Source organism: Dinoponera quadriceps, unplaced genomic scaffold, assembly GCF_001313825.1.
Source record: "Dinoponera quadriceps isolate SergipeBrazil2010 unplaced genomic scaffold, ASM131382v1 scaffold942, whole genome shotgun sequence".
Lineage (NCBI taxonomy): Eukaryota > Metazoa > Arthropoda > Insecta > Hymenoptera > Formicidae > Dinoponera > Dinoponera quadriceps.
The window spans coordinates 778,876-795,544 of NW_014555154.1; the positions used below are offsets into that span (position 1 = coordinate 778,876).

At 46.4% G+C, this 16,669-nt stretch overlaps 3 protein-coding genes across 3 annotated transcripts; all 3 read left to right on the forward strand.

The window, feature by feature from the left end:
* Nucleotides 1-881: 881 nt before the first annotated feature.
* LOC106743128 lies at nt 882-1,557 on the forward strand. The gene is made up of 3 exons (XM_014616664.1): nt 882-1,086; nt 1,171-1,262; nt 1,351-1,557. Exons 1-3 carry the CDS (start codon nt 882-884, stop codon nt 1,555-1,557), a joined length of 504 nt encoding a protein of 167 aa, XP_014472150.1.
* A 4,049-nt stretch (nt 1,558-5,606) lies between these two features.
* Nucleotides 5,607-8,152, forward strand: LOC106743126 (protein lethal(3)malignant blood neoplasm 1). The gene is made up of 5 exons (XM_014616662.1): nt 5,607-5,643; nt 5,728-5,866; nt 6,346-6,477; nt 6,576-6,707; nt 7,213-8,152. The coding sequence occupies exons 1-5, from the start codon at nt 5,629-5,631 to the stop codon at nt 7,623-7,625; spliced, it is 831 nt and encodes a 276-aa protein (XP_014472148.1). The 5' UTR covers nt 5,607-5,628; the 3' UTR covers nt 7,626-8,152.
* A 2,689-nt stretch (nt 8,153-10,841) lies between these two features.
* LOC106743121 lies at nt 10,842-14,130 on the forward strand. The gene is made up of 2 exons (XM_014616656.1): nt 10,842-11,183; nt 13,784-14,130. The coding sequence occupies exons 1-2, from the start codon at nt 10,853-10,855 to the stop codon at nt 14,128-14,130; spliced, it is 678 nt and encodes a 225-aa protein (XP_014472142.1). The 5' UTR covers nt 10,842-10,852.
* The last annotated feature ends 2,539 nt before the right edge of the window (nt 14,131-16,669 follow it).

The window sequence follows — 16,669 nt, forward strand, 5'->3', positions numbered from 1 at the left end:
CGCATACCTCATCTAATTAGTAAGAATATATTTATTGCATCGAGGCATTGTAAAGATATGTATTTTCTCGAAATTATTGTAATATGTTTATAAAGAAACGTCACACGTTTACCGTGAGGCATGTGATTATTAACCCATTAACTGCCAAATTTTTTTTTTTGAAATTTTTGCCCGGATAAGTTATATATATGCACAAAAAGTTGTGTAACAGTATAATTATAATCAAATTATGTTTTGTTTTCAGCCCCAAATGGGGATCGTGGCAGCTAATGGGTTAATTTTTGCACGCACGTGCAAAATGTTTTCAGAGAGCCGACAAAGAAATTCCATAGTTTCTTCCTTTCGAAACCGCGAATCCATCAAGTTTGATTCGAGGTGCAATCCTTGCGTGGTCTCGATTGAATAGTTTAAACCAATAGTTATCCGTTAAGATCGGCTCGTTACCAACGAGTAACGCGTCAGTACTCAGTGCGTCCACGTTACGCTTGCCTCGGCATAAATAGCGTTCTTCTAGTATAAACGAGACCTAGTTTCTCGGTCTAGTGGGGTACCCGAAGAACGAAAAAGGTAAAATATCTCCGCTGCGCTTCGCGTAGCACGCGTAGCGCGGTGCAGTCCGCTCTCCAGACTAACGCGAGTACAACGCGTTGCATCGAGCGAATCGGAGGAAAAACCGCGCGGGTGAGAATCCTCGAAATTTCTTCGTTCGGCTGGTGAAATGTTCGTTTAAGTAACCGCAAAAGAATCGCAGAAAGAAACGCAAAGAGATGTTGTTGTCACAGTGACGTTACAAGTCAATAAAGTCAGTGGAACGTAAAGAAAGTGTGCAACGACACCGTGAAAGTTACGTGTGCTTCCAGCCGATTGTAGTAACGAAGGACATGGCTGGAACGAGGTTATTCGTTTGCAATATTATTGTCTGGCTGGCAACGTCGTCGAAATTGTTGGCTCGAGCCGAGGAGAGGCAGAACAGTTCACTGATTCCCCAGGACGAGACTCAGGGCTTAAATGTGTTCCCGGGGATCAAGTTCTTCGCGGTGAACGGTAAAGTCGTCATTCGCGTGAAAATGCGCGACCTACTGCAAGGTATTTCGCTTACTTTGGCGCCTCCGAAAAGGAAAAATTAAGCATCCTTCCCTCTCCTTTTTTTTCTTCTTCTCGGTTTCTCAGAAACGGAAGTGCAGGGCCGCAGGAAAGAGGAGAGGAAGAGCATTCTGCAAAGACTCGGATACATGATGATGATGATGCCGTTCGTCATGCAGGTTCGCCATTTTGACGATCGTCCGACGCGCACCTTCACTATCGGGAAAAGCGGGGTTCAAATGTTTTTTCTCTCTTTCCTTCCCGCAGGTACTCTCTCTACCGGGCGCCATAGCGTCCATCAAGACGTCACTCCTGAAGAGCATCATGGTCGCGCAATTAGCAATCGCTATAATGATCTACAATTTGATCAAGAGCACAGAGAACACGGACGTGGTGGTGGTCCATCAGCCGCATCACGCACATTATCATCACAATTATCATCCCGACGACGAGGACGAGTGGTTCGGTAGATGAAACGCGGCGGCGGAAGAGGAAACGCAACGCGAAAAAGGAAACGGCGACTTCGATACCGTCGGAGGATGTGAGAGGGACTGGCCAGTTGACAGCTTCGACTTTCCAAAGAGACACACTCGAACGTACGAAGAACATCTGTGATATAGAAAACGTCGTGATGAGATGCAAAATTAAATTGTCCAATTGTTTATGTACATATATACATATATACGTTTACACATAAATTATTAAATATGATTTACTTGTTTCATATGCGTGTATATATATATGTGTGTGTGTGTGTGTGTGGCTGCGTGCGCTCCCATGTTGGTACACATTCAATCGCATTCGGGAGCGCGCTCGACCGGCGGCGTTCGAGAAAGAGCGAACGCGCGAATTTCCTGCCGCTCGGTCGTGTTTCGCCTGTCCGCGTTTTACTTCATATTAAGCGAGGCGCCGCACGGTAGGTACGATATCAAGATGTCGAGTGACCCACTTCGGGCCTCCACATAACGGCATTTCGGTCCAGATTCCCGCGGATGAGCCGCCGCACCGGGCCTAACTGGTTTTTCCCATTTCTCTCTCGGTAAATTCGACGTCGAAATCGAAATTAGAATTCCGACGCCGCTCCCCTCGTCGTAAAATGCCGGCGGGGCGGCGAAACACGTTCGTTGTCGGCGCGGTAAACGCGAATATCGAGTCGTGGGACGCGCCAAGGAGGACGCGCGCGCAATCGAAGCGCGTATCGAAAGTCTTCGGCGCGAGGCGAATCGAATCTCCGGGACTTCGATATTCGCGATGCGTATACGCGCCAGAAAGCTGTCTTCCGCCCGCACACGTGCGTGCGCATTGCCGTGTCTCCCGTTTAATATGCCGTGAATATCGTCTCGCTCCTAAATCGACGCCTCGCCATACGTATCGGCATACTACCGCTGCTCTACAAAATGCACGATGTACCGCGCATACGCGGCAAATGAGAGCCTTAATCCCGTCGCTTATCGCGAAACGCACGGATCGCGTAAACAACATCGCGCTACGACGTGAGGGAATTCAGGTTCCGATACCTGTCGATTCGATATTCCGCGATCGAACTTCTCCGGCTCGTTCCAGATCGTTGCAGAAAGTCGAGCATCTCGCGAATATGATTAGACGACTGCTTATTGTCTTGCATACCTCTCTTCCTTCCGCCGAGTCGCATTGAAGCGAAACAGAATAGAGCGCGAATTCGCCGATTAAGGAAACCTCGATATTTTCGGCTGCGACAATTTTCAACTGCAGATGTTTTTTTTCTTTTCAGGTTTTCTTTCAACCGCAGATCTCCGGGTTCCCCAGATCGAAATTTCGGTGTTACTCTGATGCTTAAGAATAGTTTATGCCTATTTAGACGACCTTTAGATTAATAAAAACCTACTTTGACGATACTGATCTGAAATTTTTAATTCCACAAATTAAATTTTAATCCTATCTTCAACAGCTTACTTTGATGCTAGAACAGCGCAAACGGAGGTTTAAGATATTATCAGGATCAAAGTAGAGGTTATATTACATTATTAGAATTGAAATTGAATCTATTCTGCTTTCTTAGCTCCTACTACGTTGTAGAATTAAAGGTTTAACATAGGGCTAAAATTTTGGCTCGGGTCTCCGGCGGATCAGAACCTTTCCGAATTCGCGTCTTCGATCGCGACACTTGCTTTCTAACTCCTGTTGAGATTCTAATTAATAAAAGACGATGACGTCGACGCGCTCGTTTCCAGAATCTTAACCGATATTACAAACGACGGGTCCTCTAAACGGTGCCACCTTCGATTACTGATTTCTAATCTTCCCTCGGAATCACCTGTGCGGATTCGCCGTACACGCCCGGACGAGGTTCCTGACACATACAGATTTGGAATCGATGCGTCGTCGCCGGCGCGCATCAACCTGCGAATATGGCCCTGACCCTCATTCCGCGATACTCGTTCTACATACTCACGCAGGAGTCCCCAGAGCCGTGGAGAAAAATACTCGTTGAAAATCTCCGATAACTCTCTCTCGCGCGTGTGCTCCTTCGATCGATCGATCGGTCGCTCCCGCGCGACGCCGTCGAAAGAACGAAAAAAAAAAAATTCATCGCAACGAAAAGCACGATTAATCGCCGGCGACTTTTTCATCCTCGCGTGCGCGTCGTGCGCTCGCTCTCGTCGCACAATAGACGCGACGTTGAAAATTACACCGTTCCGCTGACATTACCCAACAAGTGGTGTCCGATTGGCTGACCTATGCGCTTGAACGTGCATTAATTTATTACAATCCCGCATCGCCGGTCCGACAGGCACGCTCGAGGAACGGCTATCGATCCGACAGCACCGTGAGAAGATAAAATGAAAGGTCATCTAATAAATACGGATTTACGTACTTACTGTAATCGCCATGAACCTCTTCCCTCATCGCCTTTATCGCTCCGCGACAATAAGCCGGGAGAAAAAGACTGCCTTCGTTCCTTAACGCACGGGGAAAAAGAAGTAGCTCCTACAGCTAAGAGTTAGTCTCCCGAGTGAAATCAGTGAAAATGTCACGTGAATCTAATCGAGTGAAACAATATTCTATCGATAATCAATGATTATTTACCGACTTTCAACGGAAACTCTTGCACTTAGCTCTTTTGTTTGATATTTCACTGATTTCGATCAGGGAATGATTCACTGCGAATCGCTGTCGTCCGTAGCAGAAATATATGTACATATCGTAACTGCATTCAACTATATGTTGACTGTCAACTATATTTGGCAGCGGACTGAAGAACTAGAAGTTTCGAGTTCGAGTCTCATCGGAATAAACGCGTTTTTGAAATATGATATAAATTAAATCAATTAAACATTTAATTAAGAATATTTCAGGCAAAATCATTGACAATATCTTAAGAGTGCGATTAAAAAAGAAATAATAAATGACATCTCTTTTCACTGTTTCTGCCGTTAGATCTCTCCGATGGAAACAGTTGCTGCTATCAATAGACATTAGCAGAGAAATTTTAATAATTGCAGCGCTGTACTTATAACTATGATCACTAACTCTTGGCTGCTTCTCAGTGACATTATACTGACTGTACTTTAGAGAGTTCCCGCAACTAGAAACTAGCTCCCAAGATAAAAATTAGCTATCCTTATAAACTTAATTAATTTAGCTCATTCTTTTTGCGCGTGTGTCTTTCTAGTACCAACGGCCAAAAACTAGGTCTAGTAATTAAATTTCAGTTGTATGGACAATTAATCCCTTTCTTTTCGTGCGCGTATGTCGTTAATAATCTTAATTAATTCGATGCAAATTGCGCCCGGCGTAAATTAATTTGCAACTGATTTATTGAAATAACGAATTAATTCACACGATATGTAGAGCTTGCGGTTTCGAGTCCGGCTTGTAATTAAAATGTTAACCGCGTCATCGCGACGGCCGCTTTCAAAATAACGGCGATAGCGTTGCTCGAACCGGCAGGAACTCGTGGTGCGCGCGGCAGAACACAAGGCGCAAGTCTTCATCCTTCGAGATTGATTTGCACGGAAAATCCAGATAAAACCTTAACGATTTTTATCGAATATCCGTGTCGCAGGCGCGCTCGTGACTCCGCGGGACAAGAAGAGCGTCATCGACGGTCCGACGTAGCACCAGATAGAGATCCGCACGCGCACACAGACGGGTGTATAAAGTTTTACGACGCGGAACGCAATCCGCAACGGGGAACACACAGCGCTGTGTGTTCGATCGGCAACGATTTACGAGCGTTAAATGAACCTCGTGCAATTATCTCCCGATCGCGGGGACGCGCGAAACGTGTGAAAGCACGTTGGAGGAACGGTCGGAGGCTTGCGCCGATTTTTCTCCCCCGACGACTAATCGCCGCCGCCGTCCTCTCGTCTCCTCGCGTATTTCTCCTACGTTGCACGTCATCGTCGTGGATCGTTTCGTGGATAATCCTCCGCGACGATGGGAATGTTTTTCTCGTTTGTTACGTCAGCGCTGCATGTGCTCGCAGGATCCCGCTCCTCTGGTGCCCATCATCATCATCATTCGGTCGCGCGAGCCACTCGAAGCCACAGAGATCTCCGCGGGATGTCGTCCTCCACGGTGAGGGTGCAACGCCGTGGAAGGGAGTTTTTCCTCCGTTTTCACTTTCGTGCGTAGCTAAGCGAGACGCGATTTTCGTTGCAGAAGGGATGGTGGGCACTTCTGTGCCTGCTGCTGTGCCGTCTGGTCGCGCGGCATCAGGCTCACGCGGACCGGAGCGCCGAACGACCGTACGAGTTCTCCTTCAACATCATCGATTTCCAGCACAGATTCGAGAAGAAAGGTATTTCGTTCGGAAAAGTATCGCGCGACGAAACTCCTAGGGGAAATTCGAAACTGGAAGAGGGGAACCTTTCCGCAAAAGTCGTAATCCCGAAATCAGTTCAGAAAAGTTACGATACCGAAATCAGTGCGATGGGACGATGTTCCGAAAAATTCTTATTAATATTGTTATTTTTAATTATATTTTTGCGTACATTTTCAATTGTTTTTTATAATTTACCGTGCACAACCATGCGTGATTATCTTGCGTACTTTTTTATTTCTGCTTCTCTTATATATTTTTTTGTTATTATTATGAGGCTTTTCTTTTTACATGCTTCCAATATTTTGGGAAAATTACATTATTCGAGAGATCATCTACGGATACTCCGGATTTCGGGATTGTGACTTTTCTGGAATTGTCCAGCTTTTCAAATTTCGGTACATTTTTTCGCACCCCGATTCACGTCCATCGATATTTCTCTTCGTTCCCCAATCGAGATGCCGACGGACTTATCAACGGGGAATACGGCTTTATTACGGCGGATGGTGTTTATCATGAAACTGGGTACGCCACGGACAAAAATGGTGACTTTATTATCACCCGAATGAGAAACCGGAAAATAACCAGCTGTAAGTTTGCGTCTATTATTTAGAACCGTGATTAACGAATTTACATATCTCGATCGCCTTGAATGCATCCTTAAAACGTCTTCTATTCGCTCAACTAGTGAAGGACGCCCAAGAGATATTCAAAGACAGACCGGAAGCGGCAAAGAAATTGGTGGAGGCGATCTCGAAGGCCTGCAGCGGCTGTAAAATCGCGAAAGATGAAGATCTCACAAAGAAACCTGAGAAACACGGTAAGACAATGTCCAAAATTTCGTTTTCGACAAAATTGACACACACTGCTTATCGAACCGAGATCTCTCCCTTGCAAAACAAATCGTTGATCAAGCAACCAACCTGAAATAATTCCTTCAATAATTTTGGTAAAAAAAATGATTTCAGTTTTAAATTTTGATATCGACCACTATATATAATTATTACAACTATATACAAGTATTACAAAAATTGTAAAAATTTAAATCTCAATATGTTATTATTTTATTTCGGGGTAAAATTCCCTTCGCACAAGGAATACACTTTATAGAGGGAAATATATTAGCACACAAAGACAAAGAAAAACAGATTATGTTTTTGTGTGAGAAGACTAATTGGTTTGTTTCTAAGTATACTTTGCGACACATGAAAAAAATTAATTGGAAGTCTGGGCGAGACGTATAACTAGCACAGTTCTGACGAAATAATAAAAGTAAAAATAAATAAGCCAAGGGGCAGAAAACCGATATTTTCCCGGTTCCACAGTGGACACGTCCAAGAGCCTGGCGAACAAGTTGCGCAAGGAGAACGTCATATCGATGACGCGGCCCAAGGAAGACGTCGTGAAGAACATGATGCGGGTGGCGAAGAAGCTGCTGCCGCAGGAGCCCGGCCCGAACAGGGTGAACGATCAGGTGCTGGAGAAGATGGCGAACGACCTGTACTATCGGTTCAATTACACGATAACCACGCACGGACACCACGAGGACGGTTATCGCAGCGGCCGGAAGGACGGCAGTTATCAGGCGCAGAGCGAGGACGGCATCGAGACGCGGGTTACGTATCTGTCAAACGAATTCGGACATCAGCCCAACATCACGTTCGTGCCGCGTGCGAGCGGCGCGGCCAACGAGGATCACGCTCTCAAAGGATACTTGTTCCGCTGGTATTGGTCGTAAATATTGTCATTCCCGGTTTCTATCGCAATTTCACGCGCGATTTCCTTCTTTCTCTTCTGTTCTTCTTTTTTTTTTTTGATTCTCTAACGGGATTTATACGCTAACAGAGTGTCGATTTAGATAACGTCCTCGGAGGAGTCGCGAGACTCCGATTTTGCGACGAGCCGTCTGGCGACGAGTGATTTACCGCGAGGGGATCGATGATTTGTTAAAATCGAAATCGCTCCGGTGATAAAAGGATTAATAATTATTAGCGCTCGATTAGTAACGCTCGCTTATTTCATTTGCCGGGCAAGCTTCTTAATGGTCTTACGATTCGACTCGTGCATGCAAATGTACGATTTTGATTAAGTTCACGCGTAGAAATTTGGAATAAATGAATAAAGATACGGCGAAGAATAATTCCTTCAGTTCAACCCGATCGCTCACGATTCATTTAGATTTCTAAGGCTCTCAGTAAGAACTGCAAAATGCGGTGCCGTGTTTTCTAACAGGAATTCCGCTCTCGAAAGCAGTTCAAAAGTACGAAGATGTAGTCAAACCGGTAAATTCGGTCTCAATGATACCACTTGGATACTATTAAGCTCACACATTTTCTGAAACTTTCTCTGAGGACACAATGAAATATTTCGTATTAAACTGGACACATTTTACACCGCGAGAACGTCCAAAACGACCCACACGAATTTCTGTGTTAATTTAACACAAGGTGAATATATTGAAAAGTAAAAATGTTATGTCAAAAATTAACAAAAAGTTATAACATCCATAATATGACAATCGATACTGAAATATAAAATGTGTTATTTTATACTTTATTTTTAACATAATATATTAAATTAATACACAGGTATGTTAAAAAATTAATATAAAATTTTTAACTTAAAGGGCCGATTTTAACACAAGTACCAAATGTTTCTTACTATGAGGAACGCGGAAATATAGGAACGAAAAGGACGACGTAGCGCCTCACACAAATATCGCGATAAAACTATTATTACCCTAGAAGATTAAATAATAATTATTACTTACACTGCAAAGGATGGCAAATATCCAATGCCCACACATCGGCCAGATGTTTCCGAGCTTATTACTGGGATGACGCGGGATGAAGAACTTCATCTTCGAAGATAACGAACTGCGAATTTACGGGCGCGTGTAAATAATATAAGATAACGGTTTACGATGGAGTAAAACTCGCGTCGTGACATTTTCGTCCCACAAAGTTTATCCCTACTGGCCGACCACTGGCGACTGTCCTTTTCCCGGAGGAAGGAGGAAGAGGGGATTACATTATGTCGACAAATGCTGAATAATTTGTTCGTAAACAGAAGGGTAAACAGAAGAAATTCTCGCGAGAAGGAACGCATTAAATGTCTCCGCGAGAGGGACATTTAATTTCGCGCGGACGTGTCGTATTTCGTTTCATTATGACAGGTCTCAGACGAGCCCCGCTATGCGCGCGCCTTATCGTAATTCGCAATCGCCGCAATGCCTATATTACACGTCGTAATTGACGATCCAGCGGGACGCGAGAATGTAAAATACGTAAAGGGCGAATATAATCCTCCTGTGGTGAAAGGTGAGACGAAAATTCCCGGCGCGGAATTAAACGCGCGATTCGCGAAACCCGGCCGGTCCGCGCCGCCGGCTCGTGTTTACATGCACGTTAATTAATGACACGAAATGACCCATTGAGAAACGTAGAGACTGGACGAGCGAACGTGCGCGCGTGACACTGAAACTCTCTGTAACCCTAAGTAGCGGAACGCAGTCCTTTTGGTAATGGAATAAAGCTGTCGGCTGTGACGATCTTTCCGGAGAAAGGTTCGGTGAGCGAAGCGAAGTACGAAATGAAAAGATGAAAGGAGCGATTCATTCCGCGCGGACAATCAAGGGCGATCGATCGAACGACGCAAAGTCGAGGAAAACCCACACCGCCGAGAAGTGTGCTGAACACATGCAGTCCGCTCGTTCGTCTTTCGAAAGTAACGATTTCACTGCGATTTGATCCCTCTGCGTTCTTAAAACGGCGATAAAGACGACGGCTGAAATTGGGTTGTATTTGCATCGTGCCGTTGTCGTTCCGGAGGAATTTTTGCGGTCGATCTCCGTTGTCGTACTACGCGCGTTGTTCTAAAATTATCGTCACTGCGTGCTTTACTCGATATAAAAAAAAAACCGTAAAAATGTCTCATGAATATTCAAAAACAAGATTGCGATTCGAGGACATCCGCTAACGTTCGATCATTCTCGGGCGTTGCTTCGAACACAGCGACCCGTAATTTATTCTCGATGTAAGAAGAAAGAACATACAAATAATCATAACGATAAATCTTTATTCACACGGGAATAGAAAAATCCTTCAGTTTACAATATCGATTATTCGCAGATTGAAGCACACATGATTTATAGATTCATAGTAAATAAAATAATTGAACTAATTTAGAAAGTAACCTAAGTATATATTATCAGGTCACGTGCAAGATACATGCAAGATGTCCCGGAAACATTCAAAAGCAAGTTTGCGATCGGGGACGTTGATGATTTCCGCGATAAGAGAGAGTGCAGATTACATTCTCGCTTTTATCTCCGGTGCATCGCTCGTCATCGCGCCGAAAGCCCCGAAAAAAAGAAACTGGGACGCGAATTAAACGATGCGAGCCGGAAAAGCAGGAAAGTGGAAAACGAGGAGGAGGTGAGCGAGAAGTACCGCGAGAACGAAAGTATCGCGATTCCGTTGGCGCGGCATAAATTACACGAAAACATGCCCCGTGACGGCGACGATGCCGGCCGCGTCGGCGGCATGTCCATTTTTCGATACGAACACCTTCTCATTCACCACGCGGCTCTCGTGTCCCACCGGACTCCCTGCCGGAGTACGTCGGGCGCCGATTTATTCGCAAGCGGTGCCCGCAAAAGGTCCTCCACCGCAGGTGGAGGGGTGCCCGCTAGATGCGCGCGAAACCAAACCCACTATTGGCGGAAGTTGGGATGGAAGGGACAGCGGTCTCATATATGTTCGACCACGCACGCTCCACAACCACTTGGAGCTTGTGACACGCGGTCCAAGGCCACGGGCGGTCAAGATCAGGCAGGAGAAAAAGGTACGCGAAGTACGACGAGAGGGCGACGGACGCGAGTCATCGGCGGAGTCATCGTGCGCGCGATTCTTCTTGGTGACAGTGTGTCGCGAAAATCGGTGAAAATCGGCGGACCAACCGGCTATGAGGACACTCACGTCGATCTTCCTCTTAGTCCTCCTCGGGCTCGCGCTACATGCTCACTGCGAGGAGGCGATGGATCAGAGCGCTCGTGACGAGGAGCGCGGCATCTTGGAGTGTATATTCGAGGACAACAGCGCCAACTGCCTGAGAACGAGACTGGCTCGCGACCTGGACCAGATAGAGCGGGAGGTTACCGGGAAGAAGAGTCAACCGCCGATGAGCGTGGTGCTCGAGCAAGCTGGCGGTATTATCGCGGAAGTCGTCGACGATCTGCAGGAGACCGGCGCCGAAGGCATCATCGGGGAGGACGAGGCTCAGGATGACGAGATAGGTGAGATATCAGGAAGATATCAGGATCGTCGATGTGAAAGGCGAGGCGGGGAATTTCGGAGACGATTATATTTATCTCTTTTCTTTTCGTTGAGGCTAAATATTTCATGCGTATGAAAAATCGCCCGCGATAAAATCACCGTCTCCTCACCGATCTGTTACCCTGCAAATCCAAGTGCGTCATTTTAGCTGAGGCTTTTTTCACACGTTTCTTGCCGTTTTAAATCACGTCACTCCGTTTTAAAACACGAGTGGACGTGTTGGTAAACTTATAATTTAACACGATTAAACGTTTTAAGTGGCGTTACCTAAAACGGCGAGAAACGCCTGTAAAAAGGGCTTCAGTCAAATGTGTCATTTTTAAACGTTTATGCGTGTAAAAATAACACTTGGATTTGCAGTGTACACAAGCTTCCCCAACCCGGAATCTTCGCCAAATGTTCTTATTATTTTATTCCATTCACTTCTCAATCATTCTTCAATTATTTTCCAATTACTTCTTTCAATTATTACAACTTTTCAATCATTTCATCAGTTATATCATGATATTATTTCAACATTACATCAGTGCTGGGATTTAATAATACGCGCGATAAATTACTGTATTAAATTACATAAATCCGCCGTCATCCTTTGTATGGGCGAAGCGTTACCGAATGGCATGTCGCATAATGAAGTCGGCGCAAATCGAGACCGGCGACGTCGCGATTCAAATTCCTAATCGGCAGGACGGCGTGTGGGACGCATGATAAAGCGTCGTCGTCGTCGTCGTCGGGCTCTCCTTCGTACGTACATCCAGAGAAGCACCGTTGAACAAAAGTCTGCCTGGGTTAACTCCGACCAATCTCGCACGAACCCTCCTTTATTGGAGGATTGTAACGACAGGAAGTCGGTTCATCTGGCCACGCCGGAGATCACCGATTTTCTCTTCCGTTACACCCGTCTTTCCTAGTTTTCCATAAACGACGCCGTTGTAGTCGCGCGAGAAAGAGCGGACGCGAGATAAAACCACCGAGAATCGGCCTATCTCGAACAGGAACTGTCTTAACCGTAAATAACAATTAATTTCTACACGCGCGATCCCCGCTCCAGCGCTCGACGATCGCGTAATGAAAAATTACGAGGCGACAATCAGCGGCCCATTGAAAGAACCGTCCTACTTGCATTCAGTCGGAGGATAAATCGAATCGGCGGCGGAGATGCTCGCGCGAAGTCGTTAAACGCCAGCGATACGGAAGGAAAGCATCGGCGCGATCGTCAGACGAATTCTGAATGGGGTTTATGAATGAACAAGGCGCGACGCGTATCCCGGATCGCGCGACAAAGCAAATCGACACACGAGACGAGACACGACGTAAAGGTGAACGAACCTCGCGTCTCTCATCCTGTGTTTGCATAACGTTAACGCCCGGCTGGGCGCGATCGCGTGAGCAGGAATTAGGGCTGACGCTGAGCGAGACCGGGAAGAAGCGAGAAAGCAAGGGGGACCGAGAGACCCGAAGGTGAACCGCAAGTAAGACGCATGATCGCTCTCACACCGGGTCAATAACGAGCGTTTAAGCGTTTGCACGCGACTGTGCTCGCGCGCGCGTGTCGCCGGTTCGGGCAGATCGACGGTAACGGTAACAAATCGCATTACTCTCTCGCCATTGTCCCGGCTATCATTTCCAGCAAAAGTCAACAGACGCGAATTGGGCGGGCGAACGAGGACGGGGAGGGGGTGGAAGAGGGGCACGAGACTCGCGAAAGTTAATAATTCCATTTCGGCGAAGCAGGCGGAACGGGCGGAGACGCTGGCGATCGCTCTAACGAGGGATTAATCGGCGGGCCGACGAAAAAGCTCGTTTAGGCAGATGGACGGTAACGGTACCGGCGCATTATCTTCGTTATCTTTTGGAGCAAAAAATTGGTACGGTACTCCAGCGTGGCGAATTGCCGGCGACACAAACGGAGCAATTTGCCGGGCCGGGACGTTTGTGTTGTGCTCGCCGATTGATCCGCACGTTATTCGACGGGTCGATCGACTTGAAACCGAGTGAAACCGAGCGAGCCGAGAGGACGATTAAAAATCGCACACGCGTGTCGATCTCGGTGAGCGTGGCGAATAGCTGTCTGGCGAGGAAATTCGGCCGCGCGAAAGCGATCCGCGTGACTCCTCAAGAAAGTCGCGCGCCGGCTGCGGCCGATTACGTCGTAAGCCAGACGAAATACACTCCGGGTTAAGGTTTGTGGGTCAGCTCCTCGCTGCGGAGCGGAGACCGACGACTATCCCCATCCTTCTTTCGCATCTGCCGGATTATGCTGCTCCAGCTCCGAGTATTAACTACCGAGTTTCACGCACAGGAGAGATTAAATCTGCGCCGGCCATTATGGTATAAATACATTCGCGCCGATTCTTGTCTCGGGGGGCATCGCCGGCGATCGTATCTGCTGAAAAACGAGTTTGCTCGGCTGCCTTTTGCGTTTCTAATTGCTCCGCGTTACTCGCCAGTGCTCCATAATTTGTCCTTCTTCGCGCGGCTTCGCCTGCGTCGCGCGATTACGCGAATTAACGCGCGTTAAAGTCACACTTCTCTTAACCCGGCCGATTCTTTTCCTCAGAGGAGACGCGCAAGATCAAGTTCGGCAAGAAGAAGAAGAAGAAGCAGCTGCAGAAGCTTCTGGGGCTGGCGATGCTGTTGAAAGCGAAACTCAGCCTGCTGCTGCAGCTCATCAGTACGCACTTCCAGCTTAAGTTCTTCGTCATCGCCATCATCTCCCTGCTGATCAACGCCACGAGGTTCTGGCTGGAGCTGAAGAAGGGCCATCCGTCCAAAGTGATCTACTACGAGCACGCACAGCATCAGCATCACTACGACCACGACGACCACGATCACGGTTACTGGGGAAGATCGTCGAACGAGACCCCCATGGACCTCGCTTACCGCGCCTACGTGCCCACGGAATGACGTCGAACCTCGCGCGTGCGCGAGAGCTCGCCGGAAGTGATAGGGGAGCGATCCTGCTTCGGGAAGGATCGAGGGAATCGAACGACGAATCGGCGAATCTCATCGTAATATCACGACCGACCTTTATTTATTGTAGAGATAACGAGTTCAGTCCGAAAGCCCGAGGTTGACACGTTTACACGCAGTCCCGAGTCGAACTTTCAGTCTTACGTTAAGTCCACTTAGTTCTACGTTAAACCCGGATTATTCATAGTCAGATCTTATATTTAAGACCGTCTTAAGTTCACCTTTATATGCTCCGTAGCTAATAAAATAAGCCATGCAGCATCTAAAGATGAACCCAAGACGGTCTTATATGTAAGATCCGATTATGAATACCGGCCTAAGTCTTCAATTGGAGAAAACGTAAATCACTTCCCATTTGTAGCACGAAAGGAGCACGATGGAAAACCTAACGAGGACTTAACGTAAAACCAAGTAGACTTGATGTGGATGTAAAATTTCGGCTCGGGACGCAACGATCCGTTATTTATCCTATTTATTTATTGATTTAAGTTATTGTCCCGCCGTATCGGGAATTTCATTGACCAGGGATGATCCGGATCTCTCTTTTTCCCCTTTCGGTCTCTCTGGATCGCGAAAGTCAAATTATTATCACACATACCGAAACACCACAGCGTTCTTCAATCGACCAGAGCGTCTCATTATCGCCTTGAATCATACCAAAGTTACTTACGAGTACCTGTACGCTAGCTCGCCGTACGCGCGGGCGATTCGTTAGGATCCCAGCTATTGTGATTATCGTAAGCGAACACGTTATCACTCGTATCGTGACTCGGCAAACAGCAAACAAGTCTCAAAAGTTGAACGTCTCCGCGCGAACGTTCGTCTCGCACGAGAAAGAACAAAAAAATTACACGTCCTCGAATTTTCTTTATAGGACAATAGTAACTTATGACAGGACAACGAATTAATTTTTACAGGACCTTGTACGTACTAAAATTTTTGATAATAAACTATACGAGTATACGAGTCTTCCTCGTGCTTCTCTCATGTCCCCTTTCTCTTACCAAGTAGAAACGAGTGATATAAGTAAGATTACGATCTCGTTATATAATGATTGCGCCGCATTTGTCCTGCAGCATTGTCAAAAAAAAAGCTATATATTCATTCAATCAGATTCACGATTCACGTTTGCCACGAGCTCCTCGACCTGCAGGTATCGCGCTTATCGACGAGATGACACGAAAAATCGTCACGTCGCTGCCAAAGAGAAACTTCGGCGGTCCCGCTGAGCAAATCGCACACGACCTTCCTCAGCCACACCGCGTGGACCATCCTGAAATCTTTGTATTCCTCGTCATGGCGCGACGGACAATGCGACTGGAATCTTTAAAGAGCGGCGATACTTTCAGGGTGTTCACCTTGCTACTGATCGATTCGGCGATATACAGACGAGATTTGTGCCGTGATTGCGGCGCATCCATGCATCGCCCACCGAGATACAAAGTCTTTCGCGAGAGAAAAACGTGTCCTCCGAAAGTCTCCTCGAAATGACGAATGGAACGGCGGGTGGACGACGTTACTTGTAAGATGCATGAATTCGAGGTGGGAGAGCGCGTTAATGCAATAAATGATGATCATCGCGCTGATTTCCATCGATTGCGCAAAAAGTTATCCGATGATTGAACTATCAGAGATACGGCAGTTACACGTATCTTTTACCTTACTTCATTAGTGGCAATTAATTACACTTTATAAGTGGCTTAACGAAGTATGGTAATAACAACATAGTGCCTTTCGCCGCCATTTAGTTAATTATAAAAAAATAGATAATATATTAATAAGAATTATTTGAATTATTTTAGTTCCACTATCTTTCTGTAATTGTATATGCCACTTGTAGTATATACAAGTAGTGGTATATATAAGTGTAATAACACTTATAATAATTAAATGAAAAAAATTCATACAAAAATTCATAACTCTCCTTCGTATAAAAATTCTTTTGGCAGGAATGAATGAGCTCGAATCGAATCGCGACAAAGAGAAAGAAAGATCGTTGCTCACGCACGAAGAGCACGAATGCCCATCAGGCGTTTCTCGTCGTTCTCATGATGATCGATGACCAAAAGCAGGGTCGATTTCGCAATCGCGGGTGCGCACCAACCTGTAGAAACTTAAGTATTCACGTCCCGAAAAAATGCCGCTCGTGACGCGGCCTTAACGAAGATAAGGCTCGTCGGTTGAGACTGCCCTCGAATTTCGACGACCGAATTTGCGTGGCACCCTCCCCTCGAAGCCCTCGTTGGAAAGTGGCCAAGTAGAACCGTCGTGTCTTGAGAAAAATATGCAAAATTACTGTAAGAACAGAAGAAGAATTCGTATGATCGATAAAGTCGATGCCGAAAATTCAAGTTGACGCGCCGAATTGAGCTTTGACGTTTTTCGCACACACGAGTACTCTCGATTCAACCGTGTGATTTATATCCGGCCTTCGTAACGGATGCCTCTTCGGGATCCTCATAGGCGATTCAAC

Excerpts from the sequence above, each read along its gene's own strand:
- LOC106743128 (XM_014616664.1), top strand. The coding sequence starts at position 882 with ATGGCTGGAACGAGGTTATTCGTTTGCAATATTATTGTCTGGCTGGCA. Across the intron at positions 1,087-1,170 it reads AATGCGCGACCTACTGCAAG|AAACGGAAGTGCAGGGCCGC; the intron begins GTATTTCGCTTA and ends TCGGTTTCTCAG. Across the intron at positions 1,263-1,350 it reads TGATGCCGTTCGTCATGCAG|GTACTCTCTCTACCGGGCGC; the intron begins GTTCGCCATTTT and ends TCCTTCCCGCAG.
- LOC106743126 (XM_014616662.1), top strand. Across the intron at positions 6,478-6,575 it reads AAACCGGAAAATAACCAGCT|TGAAGGACGCCCAAGAGATA; the intron begins GTAAGTTTGCGT and ends TCGCTCAACTAG. Across the intron at positions 6,708-7,212 it reads AAAGAAACCTGAGAAACACG|TGGACACGTCCAAGAGCCTG; the intron begins GTAAGACAATGT and ends CCGGTTCCACAG.
- LOC106743121 (XM_014616656.1), top strand. The coding sequence starts at position 10,853 with ATGAGGACACTCACGTCGATCTTCCTCTTAGTCCTCCTCGGGCTCGCG. Across the intron at positions 11,184-13,783 it reads GGCTCAGGATGACGAGATAG|AGGAGACGCGCAAGATCAAG; the intron begins GTGAGATATCAG and ends TCTTTTCCTCAG.